General features: G+C 35.5%; 1 protein-coding gene across 2 annotated transcripts in view; it reads right to left on the bottom strand.

Annotated features, from left to right (window-relative positions):
• The window catches only part of LOC106869626 (structural maintenance of chromosomes flexible hinge domain-containing protein 1), a 77,051-nt gene that overhangs the window by 22,747 nt on the left and 36,473 nt on the right, over positions 1 to 17,831 (bottom strand). For both annotated transcript variants that reach the window (XM_014915436.3, XM_014915437.3), the window contains exons 21-40: positions 17,395 to 17,539; positions 17,059 to 17,158; positions 16,611 to 16,680; positions 14,829 to 14,965; positions 13,742 to 13,876; positions 12,747 to 12,924; positions 11,306 to 11,373; positions 11,052 to 11,197; positions 10,439 to 10,568; positions 9,222 to 9,302; positions 8,263 to 8,421; positions 7,160 to 7,285; positions 6,223 to 6,302; positions 5,935 to 6,095; positions 5,215 to 5,333; positions 3,784 to 3,839; positions 3,522 to 3,606; positions 2,058 to 2,189; positions 1,821 to 1,970; positions 329 to 455 (exon numbers count right to left, since the gene is read on the bottom strand). In XM_014915436.3, the coding sequence (XP_014770922.1) occupies positions 329 to 455; positions 1,821 to 1,970; positions 2,058 to 2,189; positions 3,522 to 3,606; positions 3,784 to 3,839; positions 5,215 to 5,333; positions 5,935 to 6,095; positions 6,223 to 6,302; positions 7,160 to 7,285; positions 8,263 to 8,421; positions 9,222 to 9,302; positions 10,439 to 10,568; positions 11,052 to 11,197; positions 11,306 to 11,373; positions 12,747 to 12,924; positions 13,742 to 13,876; positions 14,829 to 14,965; positions 16,611 to 16,680; positions 17,059 to 17,158; positions 17,395 to 17,539 (2,385 nt within the window). The remainder of the gene's footprint in view (positions 1 to 328; positions 456 to 1,820; positions 1,971 to 2,057; positions 2,190 to 3,521; positions 3,607 to 3,783; positions 3,840 to 5,214; positions 5,334 to 5,934; positions 6,096 to 6,222; positions 6,303 to 7,159; positions 7,286 to 8,262; positions 8,422 to 9,221; positions 9,303 to 10,438; positions 10,569 to 11,051; positions 11,198 to 11,305; positions 11,374 to 12,746; positions 12,925 to 13,741; positions 13,877 to 14,828; positions 14,966 to 16,610; positions 16,681 to 17,058; positions 17,159 to 17,394; positions 17,540 to 17,831) is intronic.

Here is a 17,831-nt window from a genome sequence, read left to right as displayed (position 1 = left end):
TATAATGAGTAAGAAACCTGTTGATAATTAAAGATAATCACAATTTTGATTCGTTACATTGGTATTAGGCTCCAGGATTGAACAGGATGGTTATATATGATTGACACTAGGATATGTCAGGTACTTGTTGACCAGAAATAAATGAAAAGCAATGTCAGAAATTGAAGAGATGGATTTTGAAATGGCTAAGACTTATTTCTACCATAAAGAATATTCCCAAACACTATACATTTTGTAGAATACCAAAAAGGAATTTTCATACAGCAAACACAATATATAATCTTTATATATACATATATATATAATATAATAATCTTTATTGACTTACCATTATAGAACAAGAAAGGAATCTCTAATGGTTCGATCTTTTCTTTAATGTTCTGTGCAGAGACTGTGCAGGATAAAACATACTCAAAACCATCTTTTCCTGGTGTATTTTCTTGTAAGGTAATTTTCTAGAAAATTAAATGATACCATTTAGTACCAGAAGTTCAGGACAATGAAATAAGTCAAATATAATTTCTTAGATGAAAAAGATATCGAATAACCAAGACTAAAATCATGAGTATTTGTTATGACAAGAGAGAAAGTTAACCCTTTAGCATTCAGATTTCTCTGTCAAATGTAACGTTTGTTTATTCATATTGATTTGAACTTGTCATGCTTTACCTTGTGGCTTATGATGCGTTTATTTCATCATCATTGTTTAATGTTCGCTTTCCATGCTGGCATGGGTTGGATGGTTTGATTGAGGACTGGCAAGCGAGGAAGCTGCACCAAGCTCCAATCTGATCTGGCAAGGTTTCTACAGCTCCACTGTCTGTTCTGGGTGGATGGCCTTCCTAAAACCAACCATTTAACACACTGTACTGGGTGTTTTTTTTAGATGGCACCAGCACCAGTGGGGTCACCAAGTACCCACAAGATCCCTAATCTGAGTTGGGTATAGACTGGAGAAAGAAACTATTATAGAGGGAGACGAGCAGGTGTCATGCTGAAGAGGTGGGTGAATACATGGTTTGCCTACTAGGAAAGTGAGAAAGAAAGCAAAAAAGTGGTACATTTGTGTGAATCCATTGAAGAATTTTCTCTCTCTTTCTGGCAATGTCATGTTTTGTTTTTGCTGTTTCAACTCTTGCCAATAGACACTGGCAGATGGTTCTTTATTTTTGTTATGACAAATGAGACAATTTGAGAGGTGAGGCCCCTACTGAAGATACTAATTTTATTGTCTAGTACCTGTTGCTAGGTCTGAAATTAGTAGAACAGATCTGTTGTATAACCTACGAGGACGAAATACTGAAGGACAACCTCAGGATGCTGAACCTTTCAGATAAAATGACATAGGACCAAGATATCTGGCACCTTGCTGTACCCAAGAAGACCTGTCCAGCATGAGCCCTGTGTTGGTGCCACGTAAAAGTGCTTGTGCTGTGGCACATTAAAAGCACCTATCGCACACTGTAAAGTGGTTGGTGTTAGGAAGGGCATCCAGCTGTAGAAACCTTGCTGGATCAGACTGGAATCTGGTGTAGCTCACCAGCTCCAGTGAAACCATCCAACCCATGCCAGCATGGAAAACGGACATCAAAGGATGATGATGATGATGATGAATGTTATTCTGAAATTTAGAATCAAAACAGGTCCTTATTTTAAAGATTATAATTTATTGTACTGAGCAGGTGAAACAAAGACTTAGAAGTTCTCCTGGTTTGTCTTCTGCATGTTTACAGGATGTGAAGAAAGATCTTATCGCAAACATTATTAAATTAAGCAAGCTGAATTAGATTTTGAAAAACATTTCTGATTGAAGACTGTACCTGTAAAAGGGCTCGCCCTTTGAGTAATGGAACCAAAAGCTGTTTTGAAGGCCCTACAAAAGCAGGTATTTCATCCACCTCATCTAGGGCTTTAACAACTATTTTGACCGACCCATCAAATTTTGGCTCTACTGGATTATCAAACTGGTCCTAAAAAGATATCAAAATAATGTCAATAAATAACTTGGGATAATTAAGAAAATAAAACAAACTTTGAAGATAAAAAAATTTACTTACCCTGAGCTCAAGAAGAAGAGATTCAATTAGGCAACGACTGGTATTATTCTTGGAATTGCTCACTGTGGGAGTCCCTAGTGTCTCTAATGGCACTAACTTGGTTGGCACACTGGGGAGCACAGTAAGTGAGATCTAGGAGAAAAATGGTTACAATGATATTATTAACTTCTTTATATGGAGATGCAACACAACCATTACATACAATGGTCATTCCATGCATCCACACTTTACAAAAAGATAAAATCTGTTGGAATGTGTTTTTTATCTAAAAAAAACAAAACAAACAAAAGCTAAAACAAAAAAACAAAACAAACAAAAAACCCACAAATAAAACAAACCATCTTTCACTTATTTAGAAAGAAATTACTGACAATAAACTATGTTAATCAAATATTTGAAAGTTGAGACATGACATAAATACCAAGAAATATTGAATTTCAAATTTTGGCACAAGGCCAACAATTGTGGGGGAGGGGATAAGTTGATTACATCGACCCCCAGTACTCAACTGGTACTTATTTTATCCACCTCAACAGGATGAAAGCAAAGTCAACCTTGCTGGAGTTTGAACTCAGAAAGTAAAGATGGACAAAATGCTGCTGAGTATTTCGCCCAGTGTTCAAAAAACCCCTAAATTACAAAGAAATATTAAAATAACATTCCCAAAATATGCATGCATGTTTGTGTATCACATTTAATTTGAGCAGACGAGATAAATGTATAAATGATTGGTGTGGTTTGAACAAGTTTACTTAACGGGAAACAGCAATCATTTGCTAAATCCACACACAACTTTAACCCTTTCGTTACTATATTTCTAATTAAAACATAATCCTTATAACTTTCAATTAAATTCTAAAATAATCACGAATTTAGACTGGTTTCATTAAACAACTGTAACTTCTTTTTATTTATCGACATATTTGTGTAATTTTTGGAACACAATTGAAGAAAAGGTTCTTAATCAATTCTATTGCACAACTTTTGACTCAAAGTGACTAAGTTTGTTTCCATAGTGATTTCTTCAAACAAGCTTACATTTGCTTGATTTCTCCATATCTTCTGTTGAAAAGCCCTCAAATTCAGAATCACTGCTTGATAGCATGAAACTGTTCTCCATTTTAAAAGTTGAAAAAAAAAAAAAAAAATCGCCAAAGAAAAAATGGGGAAAAAAATCCCCCAAAATTTGCAGAGCTCAGATATCATGTCAAACAATGTTGGATACTGTAACTCGACTATTTACAAGGTGAAATCATGTGTTTTCATGAATGTACTAATGAAATTTATGCTGAAATTCACATTTAAATATCAATGGGTTCGTTTGGCTAGCTTCGGTCAGGTTGGTCATCTAAGCCAAAAACTTTTTCAGACAAGTTGGTAACGAAGGGGTTAAATTGGCTACAAAACCACCCCCAAAGACCAGCAGATTTTACTCTAAATAAATAAATAAAAAGAGAAACTCACCACTTCACTATCTACATTATATTTCCCATCATAATATACAAACATAATACTGAACTTGCCAGCCAACTCTGGACAGCGTTTGTTGCTGTTAAATATAGGAAAAATAGAAAATAAATAATGTGTATTTTATAGAAGAGATCAAAGTAGAAGTGAGATTTATGAAATAAGAAACAAATAGGAAATTAAGCGAAATGTTCTTCCATGATGGATTATTGCTACAATGGAATCAATGGAACAACAAGATACTAAAATATCGTCATACCTGAAAGTAAAGATTCCTTTCTCATTGTTCACGTTGTCAGGTGCATATGAAATTGCCTGAAAGTAATTTAGTGTGATAACACATCAAATAGAAAATCATATAAATGAATTTAACATTTAATCTGCATATGGCTGGTTACGTTCATCTTTTGAAAGTGTACTCTTTTACTTCTTCATTATCATCACCATCATTTAGCTTCTGTTTTCCATGTTGGCATGGGTTAAATGGTTTGACTGGAACTGGTAGGCCAGAGAACTGCATCAGGCTCCAGTCTATTTTGGTTTAGTTTCTATGAATGTATGCCCTTCCTAATGCCAACTACACTCCAGAGTGTACTGGGTGCCTCTAACATGTCCCTGGCATGGGTGCCTTTTATGTGTCACCAGCACTGGCCATGACTACGATTCCACTAAGTTTGACATGTCTTCTCAAGCACAGCAAATCACCAACAGTCTCAGTCACTTGCCATCTCCTCCATGAGACTCAGCATTCAAAGATCATGCTTCACCACCTCATCCTGGGTCTACTTCTTCCACAAGTTCCCTCCACTGAGATCGGTACTTCTTTATGCAGCTGTTCTCGTCCATATACATCACATGGCCATACCAGTGCAGTCTTCTCTCTTGCACACTACATCCGATGCCTCTTATATCCATTTTCTCTCTTAAGGCACTAACATTCAGTCAAATGTGCACACTGACAATGCACACCCGTTAACAACTGTATTAACAAAGGTAAGTAGTTATTTGAAAAGGAAAAACTATACTGCAAGGATTCCTTTTAGAAATAAGTTCTTAACCCATGTTTATTGAACATAACACCGAAACTTCTACCCCAACACACACATTTATACATATATATATATATATATATATATATATATATATATATATATATATATATATATACATATACATATACATACATACACACACACATACACATTTCTTGCTCCCTACATTCTGTAATTATATGTAAAAGTTAAATATTTTGAAAACCATTTCTATGTTATTTACCAGCTGCTGAAGATTTTATAGACCTTGCTGGTATCATGTAACAAGCACCCAGTCCACCTTGTAAAAAAGTGGTTGGCATTAGGAAGGGCATCCGACTAAAACCATGTCAAAACAGACCGTGGGACTTAGTGCAGTCCTCTGGCTTGTGAGCTCCTGTCAAACCATCCAACCCATGCCAGTATGGAAGACAGGCGTTAAAAATGATGATGATGATGACGACGCTGAAAACCTGAAAAATGGTTGTCTATTTATGTCCCAAATGTTTTACAAATCTGCTTAAGGCAGTTTCAATGAAGAGCTTACAATTTTCATAGAGAAAATATCAAGGGTTTAATAAGAATTGTTCGATTCAAGTCAGCAAATTTTAACTGAGGTGGGGGCAGGGGACTGTGAAATACATAAAGAAACTACTTACTTTGGGAGGTGGTATTGACTGGTGACTAGAATCTGAAGGCCATTGTTTCATTGACAGATGTGAATGCTTTGCCAAAGTTAATGGATTACCATCTTCAGCCAATACTTTCACTGTGTATACTTTAAGAAATTAGGAAAATAAATATTACAGTCTATTTCATATAAAAAATTGGAAAGTGAAAGGTGTGTGTGTGAAACAGATTTGATAAAGAAGTCTCAAAGCCTATTTTATCATACTTTTTATTACTAATTTGGTTGTATCTATAAGATCAAAAATATATATTATTCTATATTTTTATATTTATTATTTGGTTATTAAGTGTGTGAATTACTACTTTTGTATGTTTAATGCCAGCTAGGAGCCTGAAAGAACTTGAACTTGTGCAAATGTATTTCTTCTGTTTGAAATTACAAAGATCTATTTGGGCAAAATTTTCCAATATTTTTAAGAAATTGATTTAAGTTATAGTTATTAATTTAATACCCTTATAATTAACTGTAAAAATATTCACTTAAAACGATTCTAAATAATATGTCACTTTTAAAAATTTTCCAATTACATGAATTTTTTACAATAAGAATTGTCATAGATTAATTTTAATCCCTTAGGAATTCCTAAGCTGTGTATGAAATATTTCCATCATCTCTCATCTCTTTGTATTAAGTTCTCATTCCTGCTATTTTAAAAATTTCTGTGTCCGCATCATGCAAAAAGACTTACCAGGCAACTTTGAGCCAGCTTCTACTGCTATATTACTTTTACAATCCACCTCAAGACGTAAAGGTTTGGTTGGATCTGGTCGAATGCTGATCTTAATTCTTGGCCCTGCGATGGTTCTACTCCCTCCAAGCAGAGCTTTCACTGACAATTCATAGACACCCCTGTAAAACAAAACAGTTCTCTTTCATAATCAATTTAAAAAAGGCATGATGAAGTTTTTGAATTCAGCAGAATTAATTGTAAATGGAATCCTAAGAAGGAAAAACAAAAACCAAAATTTGGTCTTACTTTGGCCCATTGACAGAGAAGGTTCCAAAGTCTACTTGTCCTTCATTATCGGTTTTCAATGTAGTAGCAGAAGGCACAATCTGAAATTATAAATCAATTTAGTAATTAAATCAATTTATCATGTCTTTTTTTTCTATTATCAATATTCCAGAAGTAAAACAATAGTTTATATGACTGCAATATCAGATGAAGGTTTTCTTAATCCACTAGAGGTGGGAAGATTAATAAATAATTTACATTTGACAGATATTTGTCCACATCTTGTTTGTTGCTAACACAACATTTCAGCTGATATACCCTCCAGCCTTCGTCAAGTGTCGTGGGGAAATTTCAAACCTGGGTTCTCATTCCTAAGGTATTTTTCGATATTATTATTATTATTCAGGTCACTGCCTGGAATTGAACTCGGAATCTTGGGGTTAGTAGCCCGCGCTCTTAACCACTATGCCTTATGCCCATGGGCATTCCAGGCAGTGACCTGAATAATAATAATAATTACATCGAAAAATACCTTAGGAATGAGAACCCGAGTTTGAAATTTCCCCAAGACACCTGATGAAGGCTGGAGGGTATATCAGCCGAAACATTGTGTTAAAAACAAATAAGACGAGAACAAATATACGACAAATGTAAATCATGTACATAATTCCTCATCTCTTAAATACAGAACTGAAATCTTGAAAAGATCAGCATTTTTTCAATACCAATGTCACCTGTTTACTATAACATGTATATAATACTCATGGGTTGTTTCATTTAATGACTAACGGAAATTTTCAAGAGACTATAATGAATTTACTGGCATTAAATTTCAGTATGCTATACATTATATGTTGAACTTATGTTATACGGAAAAACTTCTATAAATTATTCAATTTGTATTATTTTTAAAGAAATGCAATTTATCAAAATGTAATAATTTACTGATAAAAAATACCTTAATTTTTTGATCCTTATTCAAAAGGATTTTTACATCTTTCTCTTTACATTGGTTGCCCCTGTCATCACACAGCGATACAACTAAATGTTGATTAATTTTTCCACCATCATACACCACAATAGGCTGAAGAAAAAAAAAATATACACACACATATATACAGAGGTTTGGTTTGCTATAGCATGGCTCAGTATTTGTGCTGAATCTTTAAACCCTTCCCACAAAATATAACAACTAAACTGTCACTCTGCCAACACGATAACATGTACAAGAGAAATACTTACCAACAGCCAATCCAGATATATTTTGTGATACATTTCAGATATATTTCAGTCTTTGATTATCTGCATTCCATTTTACGAGCAATTTTCAAGCAAACAAAAACACATTTTTCATAACACCTTAAGCAACATTTATTGTGTAAATAAATGAAACACTGAAAAGTGTTTATTATTGAATGTCTTAAAAATTATCAGAATGAGGGAGAAGACAGACCTTCTAATGCAAGCTTATGGAATAGCAAAGGGGGAAATAAGTCATAAGAAACGTGCACAATTTAGCAGAGAACAAAAAGCTCTCTATGTACTGAGCTGGAAAAGGTTTGCTGAAAGTAGTAGCTTAGTGACATTTGGAGACAGAGTTAGAATAGCACCAAGAATGGCTGTTCTTGGCCACTCCTATTTCATAATGGTCTCTTTTTTTTTCGTATCAAGGGCAGATAAAACCTTTAAGATGTCTTCCCATTTAGCAAATAGATTATATAGAACATACCAAAAGTCTTGGAAGAAAGGAACAATAGAGATCAAAATCAAAATAATAAAACCAACACTAACAAGAAAAAAATCTGTTTGAAACACAAATGAATAAGCAACAAAGAAATATGAACAAAGAGGTAAAAAAAAAGACGATAATAAAGATCTGAATTTTTCTGTTCAGAGTATAAAGTATACATAGCTAATGGTTGGCAAATGCAGAGTTAGAGTTTACTTAGATATTTATTGATCTTAATAGAGTGTAACTTTCACATCACCAGTTGAAGGCATAGAGTTTCTTTGTGTTTATAAAAAGACAAAAATCTGTTGCAAAAGAAAGAAAAGGCCTACCTCGTCCAAGTCCCATCCTGGAATAATAAGCTGAGAAGGGGGCCCTGATACCAACTCAATGCGAATGTAATCCTTGAGTTTCTTCCATTGAAACATCAACTCTTTGGAACCAGTGTGAACATCCTCTAACTGGATGCCTTTTACACAGAAGGCACATTGCTGAAACAGAATCAGAGGAAACAGTTAGAATTTAAACAGAGCGAACATCATATTCAATCATCATCATCGTTTAATGTCTCTTCTTCATACTGGCATGGGTTGGATGGCTTGATAGGAACTGGCAAGGTTAGGGGCCACACCAAATTCCATGCTTTAGTTTTGGCTTGGTTTCAACAGCTTGATGCCCTTCCTAATGACAACCATTTTGCAGAGTGTATTGGGTGCTTTTTATGAGCCACCAACACCAGTGCTTTTTACGTGGCATAAGTAATTACATTTTAAATTGTCACAATAATCTTAGGTTAATTCCTAATATTTATATATATGCACCACTGAATATTGTAATCCTTTAACTTCAGATTCATCATCATCATCATCGTTTAACGTCCGCTTTCCATGCTAGCATTCTTATCTATTCACATTGTTTTGAATTAATCAGGTATTACCATGGAGCTTTGAGATTTTGATGATGTGATAGCCTAGTTTTAGAGTGACATTGTAGAGCAGGTGCGAGAGGCCAGATCTGGCTAGTTGGAATATAAAATGGGTAGAATATTTGGGTTGGATTAAATGCTAAAAGGTTAAACAAGTGACAATTTTTTGCAAGTGAAATTCTGAAACAATTCTACAACTTTATCAATCTGTTCCAATTTCCAGGTCATTAAAATATTTGCATCAACAATCCAAATATATATTTATCATATTCTAACAAGGACAAATGAATACAAAAAAAAAAAAAAAAAAAGATTTAATGCGAATTTAATTGCTATAAAAGTTTTCTGTTTGTCATAATTACTTACCTGACCTTTATACTTCTGGATTTTGTCAGTTATTAAGCCATCACCACTAATGTTCAGTTCTTGTAGTTCTGAAGCTTGGAACTGAAGAGGAGAAAATAAACATTCATTTCATATTTTGAGAGAAGACAAAAAAAAAAAAACTCTTGTGTAAAAACTTTATATATCATCATCATTTAACGTCCATTGTACATGCTGGCATGGGTTGGATGGTTTGACCGGAAGGCTGCACCAGGTTTCAGTCTGATTTGGCATGGTTTTCCACAGCTGGATGCCCTTCCTAACGCCAACCAATCTGAGAGTGTAACAAGTGCTTTTATGTGCCACCGGTACAGGTACTATTTGTGTGACACCGGTATCTGCCACGACTGCAATTTTGCTCGGCTTGATGGGTCTTCTTCTCAAGCATGACATAATGCCAAAGGTCTTGGTCATTGCCTCGTGAGGCCTAACGCTCGAAAAGAACTCAGCCACTGCATTTGAGTATTAAAAAAAATTAGTATTAAGGTAATAATCCATTTAACATGTTTTCTATGCTGGTATGGGTTGAATAGTTTGACAGGCTTGTATCCATATTTCTTTACCATAGAATTGGATTATCATCATCATCATCATCATCTACATCTAGTCTCCATGCTGGCATGGGCTGGACAGTCTGACATGGAACTGTCCAGACTCCAGCTGTCTGTTGTGGCATGGTTTCTAGCGCTGGGTGCTTTTTACACACCGTTAAATGGTTGGGATAAGGAAGGACATCCAACCGTAGAAACCATGCCACAACAGACAGTTGGAGTCTGGACAGCTTCCTGCTAGCCAGCTCCATGCCTAAAACTATCTTAATTTTATAAAAAATGGTTATTTGGATGCATTTGTCATCTCTCAAAGGTCTCATTTATGAAAAGTAGCAGACAAAAATGGTTGGGTCACCATCTTTTTCAATGCTAGTAAGAAGGTGGATCATTTGTCATACATCATACAACTGCCCACCTTGGATGTTTTTCTGAAACCCAATTAAGGCAAAAGACTTCTCGGATATTCTGGTAGATTAGGAGACAACTAATCTTATATATAAACATCAACATGAGGCTTATTATGTAAGGAATTCAAAGACTTGTCATTACACAAACAATATAATGACAATTTAAAGAAAGAAAAATGTGTCAAAGTAAATATGACTTTATAAAAATTTTAAAAAAAAAAGGAGAAATGGATTAACTTACATCTATTATTTCATTGCCATTTTTATCTCTGATGCTAACTTGAATTTCACTTTCCATTTGCTCCTTAATACGTAAACTGCAACTTCCTTTTACCTTGCACTTCATCTGAGAAGGCTCTCCTGCTTTGGCTCTGCACATTGAGAAAGTTAAATCATGACAGGAAGCTTAATAGAAAGTAATAAACAGACAAGCAAGAGAAAGAGAGAGAATATGAAAGAAAGTTCTGCACACACACACACACACTTATAGATATACATTAATGCAAATGATATATGAGCATATGCATATATACGTACATGTATGTACATACCTACATCTACATGTATATATAGATGCATATCCGGGTACAGGACGTCAGAAAATGAACGGGAACATAAAACACAAAAACGGACTTTTTTTTTTACAGACACCAGAATGAACAGAGAGAGAGAGAGAGAGAGAGAGAAAGAGAAAGAGAGAGAGAGAGAGAAAGAGAAAGAGAAAGAGAGAGAGAGAGAGAGAGAGAGAGAAAGAGAGAGAGAGAGAAAGAGAGAGAGAGAGAGAGAGATAGAGAGAGAGATAGAGAGAGAGAGAGAGTCACATGTAGGAAAAATAAAGAGGAAATCAAACTTACTTTATTGTGAAACTAAAGTGAGTGTCCGATCCATCTAGAATACTAACATGGCAATACTTTTGGTCAGAAATTGAAGTTGGAATTTTGATATCGGGCAATTTTTTTTGAAGTAGAAGTTCTTTATTCATTTTAGGGGTCCAGTTTACCTGACAATACAGAAAATGAATTAATTATGTTTGAAAGATGAAAGAAGACTGGGCTTTACCAATACGACAATGGTGATATCACTGAATGGCATGATATATGCAATCTACCTTTATCTTGGAGGAGATCTTTTCATCCATCTTGATTTCCCGACCAGCTTCATCAAGAAGTAAGAATGCTGAAACAAAAAAGAATATCTACATAAAGCTGAGAAACAGATAAAATTTATCAAAAGAAGAGAATTATAGGTACTAAAGAAGAAAAGCTTATACTTTTCAAACCTCAAAGATCCCACAAGGCTAGCTATTCTCACTGGTTGCTATAACATAGAGTTAAGTAAATATTACCCCAATATCACAGGTAGCTTTTCCTAACAGAGGAAATGAACTTACCACCATCTGGTACCTAGTTAGAGACAACTGGGAGAAAAAAACCCCAAAAAAAAACAACTTAACTGTTAAGAATTAAAGGGTTCTGATCCCATATTGGTGACAGCCCCTTCCCTCAACAGTTGATTACTCAGTGAACAACAACAACAACAACACATGCTAAGCACCATAGGACTTCCACCTCAAATAACTTATGAAAAACAACAACCGACTTATCAAACACGTAACAACTTATTGCCAAGTAAGCCATCTATGTCCCCACGAAGCCAATTTAACCCTGTCATGCTGTATTCCCACTATAGGAGGAATAGGTTAAACATCATCTCTGTTGGATTCCCAGTAAAGCGGTAATAAGCAACAGACATACAAAAAGAAGATGCAACTGATTCTGTCCATTAGTTTGTCTGCAATCGTTACTCTTGAACTGTATATGCAACTATTTTTCTTTTTGCTAAGGTGGAGGGTAAAGTTAGACACAGAGGCTCAGGACTGAGAAGGTTAAATTTTATGACAGTATGATTTCCCCCACCTCTAGTAAAGGGTAAATGGCCACAGAATAACTTTTCAACTGATTCAGTTCCAGATTATAAGTCTAACAGAACTACAACTTTACAAACAATTACACCTAACATCTGAATCTTACTCTCTATTCATCACTATTAAATCGTTAGAGTTTGTAGGCAACATTCGATTTTCTTCTTTCTTATTCTATTTGTTTTAGTAGAGCAACTGCGCTGGTGTCACGTAAAAAAACTTCTGTGCTGGCTTCATGTAAAAAGCACCCAGTACACTCTGTAAGGTGGTTGGCATTAGGGAGGGCACTCAGCCACAGAAACCATACCAAAACAGACAACTGGGGCCTGGAGCAGTCCTCCAGCCTGCCAGCTCTTGTCAAACTATTCAACCCATGCCAGCATGAGAAACAGACAATAAATGATGATGATGTATTTTGTAGGGAGGAGGTTTTGAAATGATTGAAAATGAAGACAAATACATTAATGTAATCTTGTACCTTAACCATCTTCATTAAAACTAGCACATTGTATAAAAATATTCAAAATAATCTGTTTTCCTGAATTAAAAAAAATGTTGATTTTAAACTTGCTGAAATGCTAATAAGTAAAGTTTAAGAAATCCGTTGCAGACACTTGATAATACTTACTTAAACCCTGCATGTATTCACCTGCAACAGCAACTACTTCCTGAGAGTTTTTAATGCGTACTGTCTTCTCCACAGTGCCATCTTCATTGTACAAATTATAACTCAAATCAATGCTTGCAGTCTTTCCACTTGGTATCAAACATAACTTCCGTTCCACTGTTTTCACGTCTTTGCTATTCTGTAGAAAAATAAAGGAAGCTTACGTAAGAAACTGCATTGTCCCACATGTGTATTTATTCATTACTTCAATGTGGGCTACATTTAAGCCTAAAATGATACAATTTCAACGGTTAATAATCATGAGAGTTCAATCATTGTGAAACTTGGCTCCCATAACAAACTGGAGGGTTTAACTTGTGTTGTGCATACCTAGTATTGATATGTGACCGATGGACTGGCTCCTGTGCAGGTGGCACGTAAAATACACCATTTCGAGCGTGGCCGTCGCCAGTACCGCCTAACTGGCCCTCATGCCGGTGGCACGTAAAAGTACCCACTACACTCTCAGAGTGGGTAGCATTAGGAAGGGCATCCAGCTGTAGAAACTCTGCCAAATCAGATTGGAGCCTGGTGTTGCCTCCTGGTCCACCAGTCCTCAGTCAAATCGTCCAACCCATGCTTGCATGGAAAGCGGATGTTAAACGACGATGATGATGATGATGTGGTTGAAAAAGGCTTTTCTATCTCTATCTCAAGATTTAAGACTTAGCATCCTCTATGTCCCTCTCTCAGCTGAGAAGTCCTGCTCTTGAGGGCTCAGGGGTACTGGCATCATGAAAAAGCATTTGTCCCAGTGCCACATATAAAGCACTTATACCAGTTCCACATAAAAAGCACCCAGTACACTCTGTAAAGGGGTTGGCATTAGGAAGGGCATCAGGCCATAGAAACCACACCAAAATAGACAACTGGAACCTGGCCAGCTCCTGTTAAACTGTCAAACTCGTGCCAACATGGAAAGTGGACGTTGATGATAATGATAAACTAAATTTTACCTGCAGTTCAATTTTGGCCACAACTTCCTGGTTACTTTTCACTTTTTTCATGTATAATGATTCTCCAGTCAATATTCCAGTGCCACTACTTGAACAGTCAAGACTATAAACTGGTAAACCAGAGATTCCTTGGAACTAAAAAGGAAAACAAATTGATATTTATTATCAAATTTTAATATTGGTAATCAATCATTATCACCTAAAGATGCAAAATATTGTAACAAAAACCAAAAAACCAACCCCCCACCTCCAACTTTTGTTGTATTTGGATTTGTTAATGCTTCACCATCAATTTGCATCCTAGTTGCAAGTCAACCTTATATTTATTTTAGAATCATTTTCTTCAATATTAATCAGCTTAACAACATCAATGCAGATGAAGCATTGTGAACTTATTTTGTTGCACGTGACTTAACAGTTCTCCCTAACACTCAAAGCTATGGGCACTACAATTTTCATAATCCCTTTCCTCATTACACGAGACTTTATACCTATGGCTGTGTCTACTCACCATCTGTGCTTCAATCTCTCTATATAAGTCTCTGCTAATAGGTCAATTCTTTCATCAATTGAAAGCATTCGACAGAGAAAGAATGATGTGCTGAGATAACTGCATGATAATAATAACAACAACAATCCTTTCTGCTAAAATTATCTGTTTTCATTATTATTCTTTAATTAATCCAAACCCAACCCTTTTAGGGTAGATAAATTCTCTTGACAACTACTTAACTAAAAAACAGAGGTAACTATTATGCCAAGCTGTTCCAGAGTCCCATTATCACCTCTTTGCAATTTAACTCCTCCCTACGTCATAGAGATATGAGACTGCACAGCCATAGTAAAGCTTATCTGTCGACAAAGTTGGATATATAGAATAAAAACTAACAGACTCTTTAGCATTGCTGCAGATAACATCTCTAGTATTAGTGCTAAGATAAAATACTCTCGGTCCACACTCTAATGCAGTTGATGATGAGCAAGGCCTCAAGCTATAAAAACGAAGAGGATGAGGACCAACCTGTGCCATACAGAAAATATGATGATAAAACATAACTCATAAAAGAAAAGAAAAAAAATGTTTTACCTTACAAGTAACCACCAGTTTATTCTCAGTAGTAACATTGCCTGCAATATCTAGAACTTCTACATTGAACACAGGAGCAGTTCCATTTTCAAGGTTCAAGTTTTGATCTGGTTTCACAGAGAGCTGATAGGGAGGACCTGGCACAAAAATAATCCAATCATAAATTAAGAAAAACAATCTTCAAAGGACGGAATTTTGTCTGAATATTTTTTAACAAATTTGTATTTAATTTCTAAAGAAATTAAATAAGATATTGGCACAGGCAGCTAAGTCCCAAGCAACTTATTCAATACAGAACATTGAGTCTTAAAATCATTTGTCATTTATGCCAGCATTAATTAAAAAACCCAAAATATTAGAGTGCCATCATCATTTATTTTACATTTTGTAATATCATGTACACAGTCTCACACACACACTTCCAACCAATTATCAAATCTAGTTTACAAGAAGCAACTATACTGCAACATGAAGCTCAACAAAGATATTCTTCAAACAGTTTCATTAAGTTCCACTCATTTTCAAGCAGGTGTCCATGGGTATGCCCCACCACCAATCTAGTCATTCTTCAAAGTCAGGGTTTGACAAATTTTGGGGGAAGTGGTTTGTAGACCAAAGTAAATAAACAATAAAACTATGATGAGACAAGGCTATGGAAATAGCTTTAAACACCCCCAGTTGTAGCAGAGGAACCACCACACATTTAACCCTTTAGCATCCAGATTATTCTGTCAAACATAATGCTTATTTATTCATGATACCCTCTAGTGTCACCTTCCTGCTCTTACCCTTTTCCTCACTGCCCACTCTGCTACAGCTTCTATGCCTTCTCATCTTAATCCTCTGATTTACCCCCTACAAGCATCCCTATTCTTTCCTTCAATGATTCTCGGTATTCCTCCCCACTCTACTTCTCCCTTCCTGTCCCTTTTGCCTCAGACCTGTCCATACTAACCACTTATGTTGGAAAGTTCTACAGCCCCCCTCCCCCAACTACCCCATCACCAATCAACTCTAACCCACTTTCTCATCAACCCTTGTTCATAATTCCTTCCTCTTCTATCATACTTCTCTTACTATCCCTCTATCTAGAATCATTGCCCACTCTCTCATCTACTCTCCCCCACTAAAAGGGGTTATTTTAGTCTTGCAAGTTATAAGGCACCCCTCACTGGTGTTAGTGTCATCATCATCATCATCATTGTTTATCGTCTGCTTTCCATGCTGGCATGGGTTGGACGGTTTGACTGAGGACTGTCAAGCCAGAAGACTGCACCAGGCTCCAATCTGATCTGGCAAAGTTTCTACAGCTGGATGCCCTTTCTAATACCAACCACTCTGAGACTGTAGTGGGTGCTTTTTTTATCATGAACAAAAAAGTACTCAGTACACACTGTAAAATAGTTGGTGTTTGGAAGAGCATTTGGTCATAGAAACCTTGCCAGAGTAAACTTTGGAACAGGATACAGTCCTTTCCATCTCATCAGATCCAGTCAAATCATCCAACCCCTGTCACTATGGGAGATGGAATTTTAACATTTCTAGGTTTAACTCTTTTGATACTAAACCGGCTGAAACCACTTCTGGCTCTGTAGTACAAATGTCTTGTTTTCATAAGTTCTGAATTAAAATCTTCCACCAAACCTTCGTCACAATTTATGTTCCTTACACTAGCTTAATGATGACTAAGTTATTCTTTATTATATTTAAAATTAATTGAAAGAAATATAGAGCATCTCAACAGAAATTCAGTAACAAAAGGGTTAAAAATCATTTTCTTACCAGGAAGTAAACGGATTTTTAAGGTTTGTTTTTCTTCTAACTCATCCACTTTCACGGTCAAATTGAAATTCTGTAATAAAACAACATCAACACTATTTTAGAAACAATTCACTTATTCAGACTTTTACTATAACAACACATGAATAGAATGAAATTATTCTCAAAAACTTTTCACTTTTATTCTGGTCAACTATTGGTTCATTAACCCCACTTCTTATATTTTAAATCTTTCCTTATCTTTAGTGACCACTACAACAGAGGAGCCAAATCCACCAGAGACTTGTCTTTAAATGTTGTATGCCATTTTTCTTTTGTTCTCTTGATATCAACAAAAACATTTAACCCAGCCATATCTGGCTTCTCCCACCTAACTTGCAATGTCATAGTGAACTTTGCTTGGAAAAAGGGACATTAAAGCAATGATGAAGATGAGCCAAAGCAAACTTACCTTTCCTGTAGTACAATTAACCAGGCCTTTTGCAGAAATACCCTTAATCAACAGATGGTTACCTTTCACTTGTAAACTATCGTAACTAATATCCAGTCCACTAAAATGAAAACAAACATCAAATTACTGACTGCTTCACATTTATATGTTCAATTTATTTTCTAACGTTAGATATAAAATAAAATTTTTATATTGAGTAAATAAAATAATTATATTCATTCCTATTCAATATTTGGAAAGACAAACATTTCATATGTAAAAAAAACTGAAATTAATAGAAATATACACTTGATAAAATTGATAAAAACACACACACAAACGTATTAAAAATATTACCTAGCCTCAAGAGTAGGTTTGCAATCACTGTTTGGTGCTGTTATGTGGTTGAATTCATCTTGGAATTCAAGAGGAATTTGAAATGGAACCCCAACACGAAAGGGTCCATCCAGTAAAGCAACTGTAAACTTTTTGGGTTCAGCTTCTGTTAAACATTAAAAGGAATTTTGATCAAATGAATGATGTGCTAATTTGCATAACAATTGTAATCAAATAGCATTTAAATACTCTTTTTTTTTTTTTTTCTGTTTTACTTGTTGAGACAGGGGGCAGGGATAGAGGCCATGGCCCTAGTGAAGTTGATGTGAAATGTTCTGGTCAACACCTACAGAAAAGATATGAACAGGGAGGAAATTCCAGTGGGGCAAATTTTCAGGGGATGAAGGACTGGGTATAGTGGTTGATGCATGGAAAAGAGGATTGGAGGCACCAAGGGC

This window comes from Octopus bimaculoides, chromosome 3 (genome assembly GCF_046866305.1).
Source record: "Octopus bimaculoides isolate indiv1 chromosome 3, ASM4686630v1, whole genome shotgun sequence".
Classification (NCBI taxonomy): domain Eukaryota; kingdom Metazoa; phylum Mollusca; class Cephalopoda; order Octopoda; family Octopodidae; genus Octopus; species Octopus bimaculoides.
This window is presented reverse-complemented; position numbering and strand designations above follow the sequence as displayed.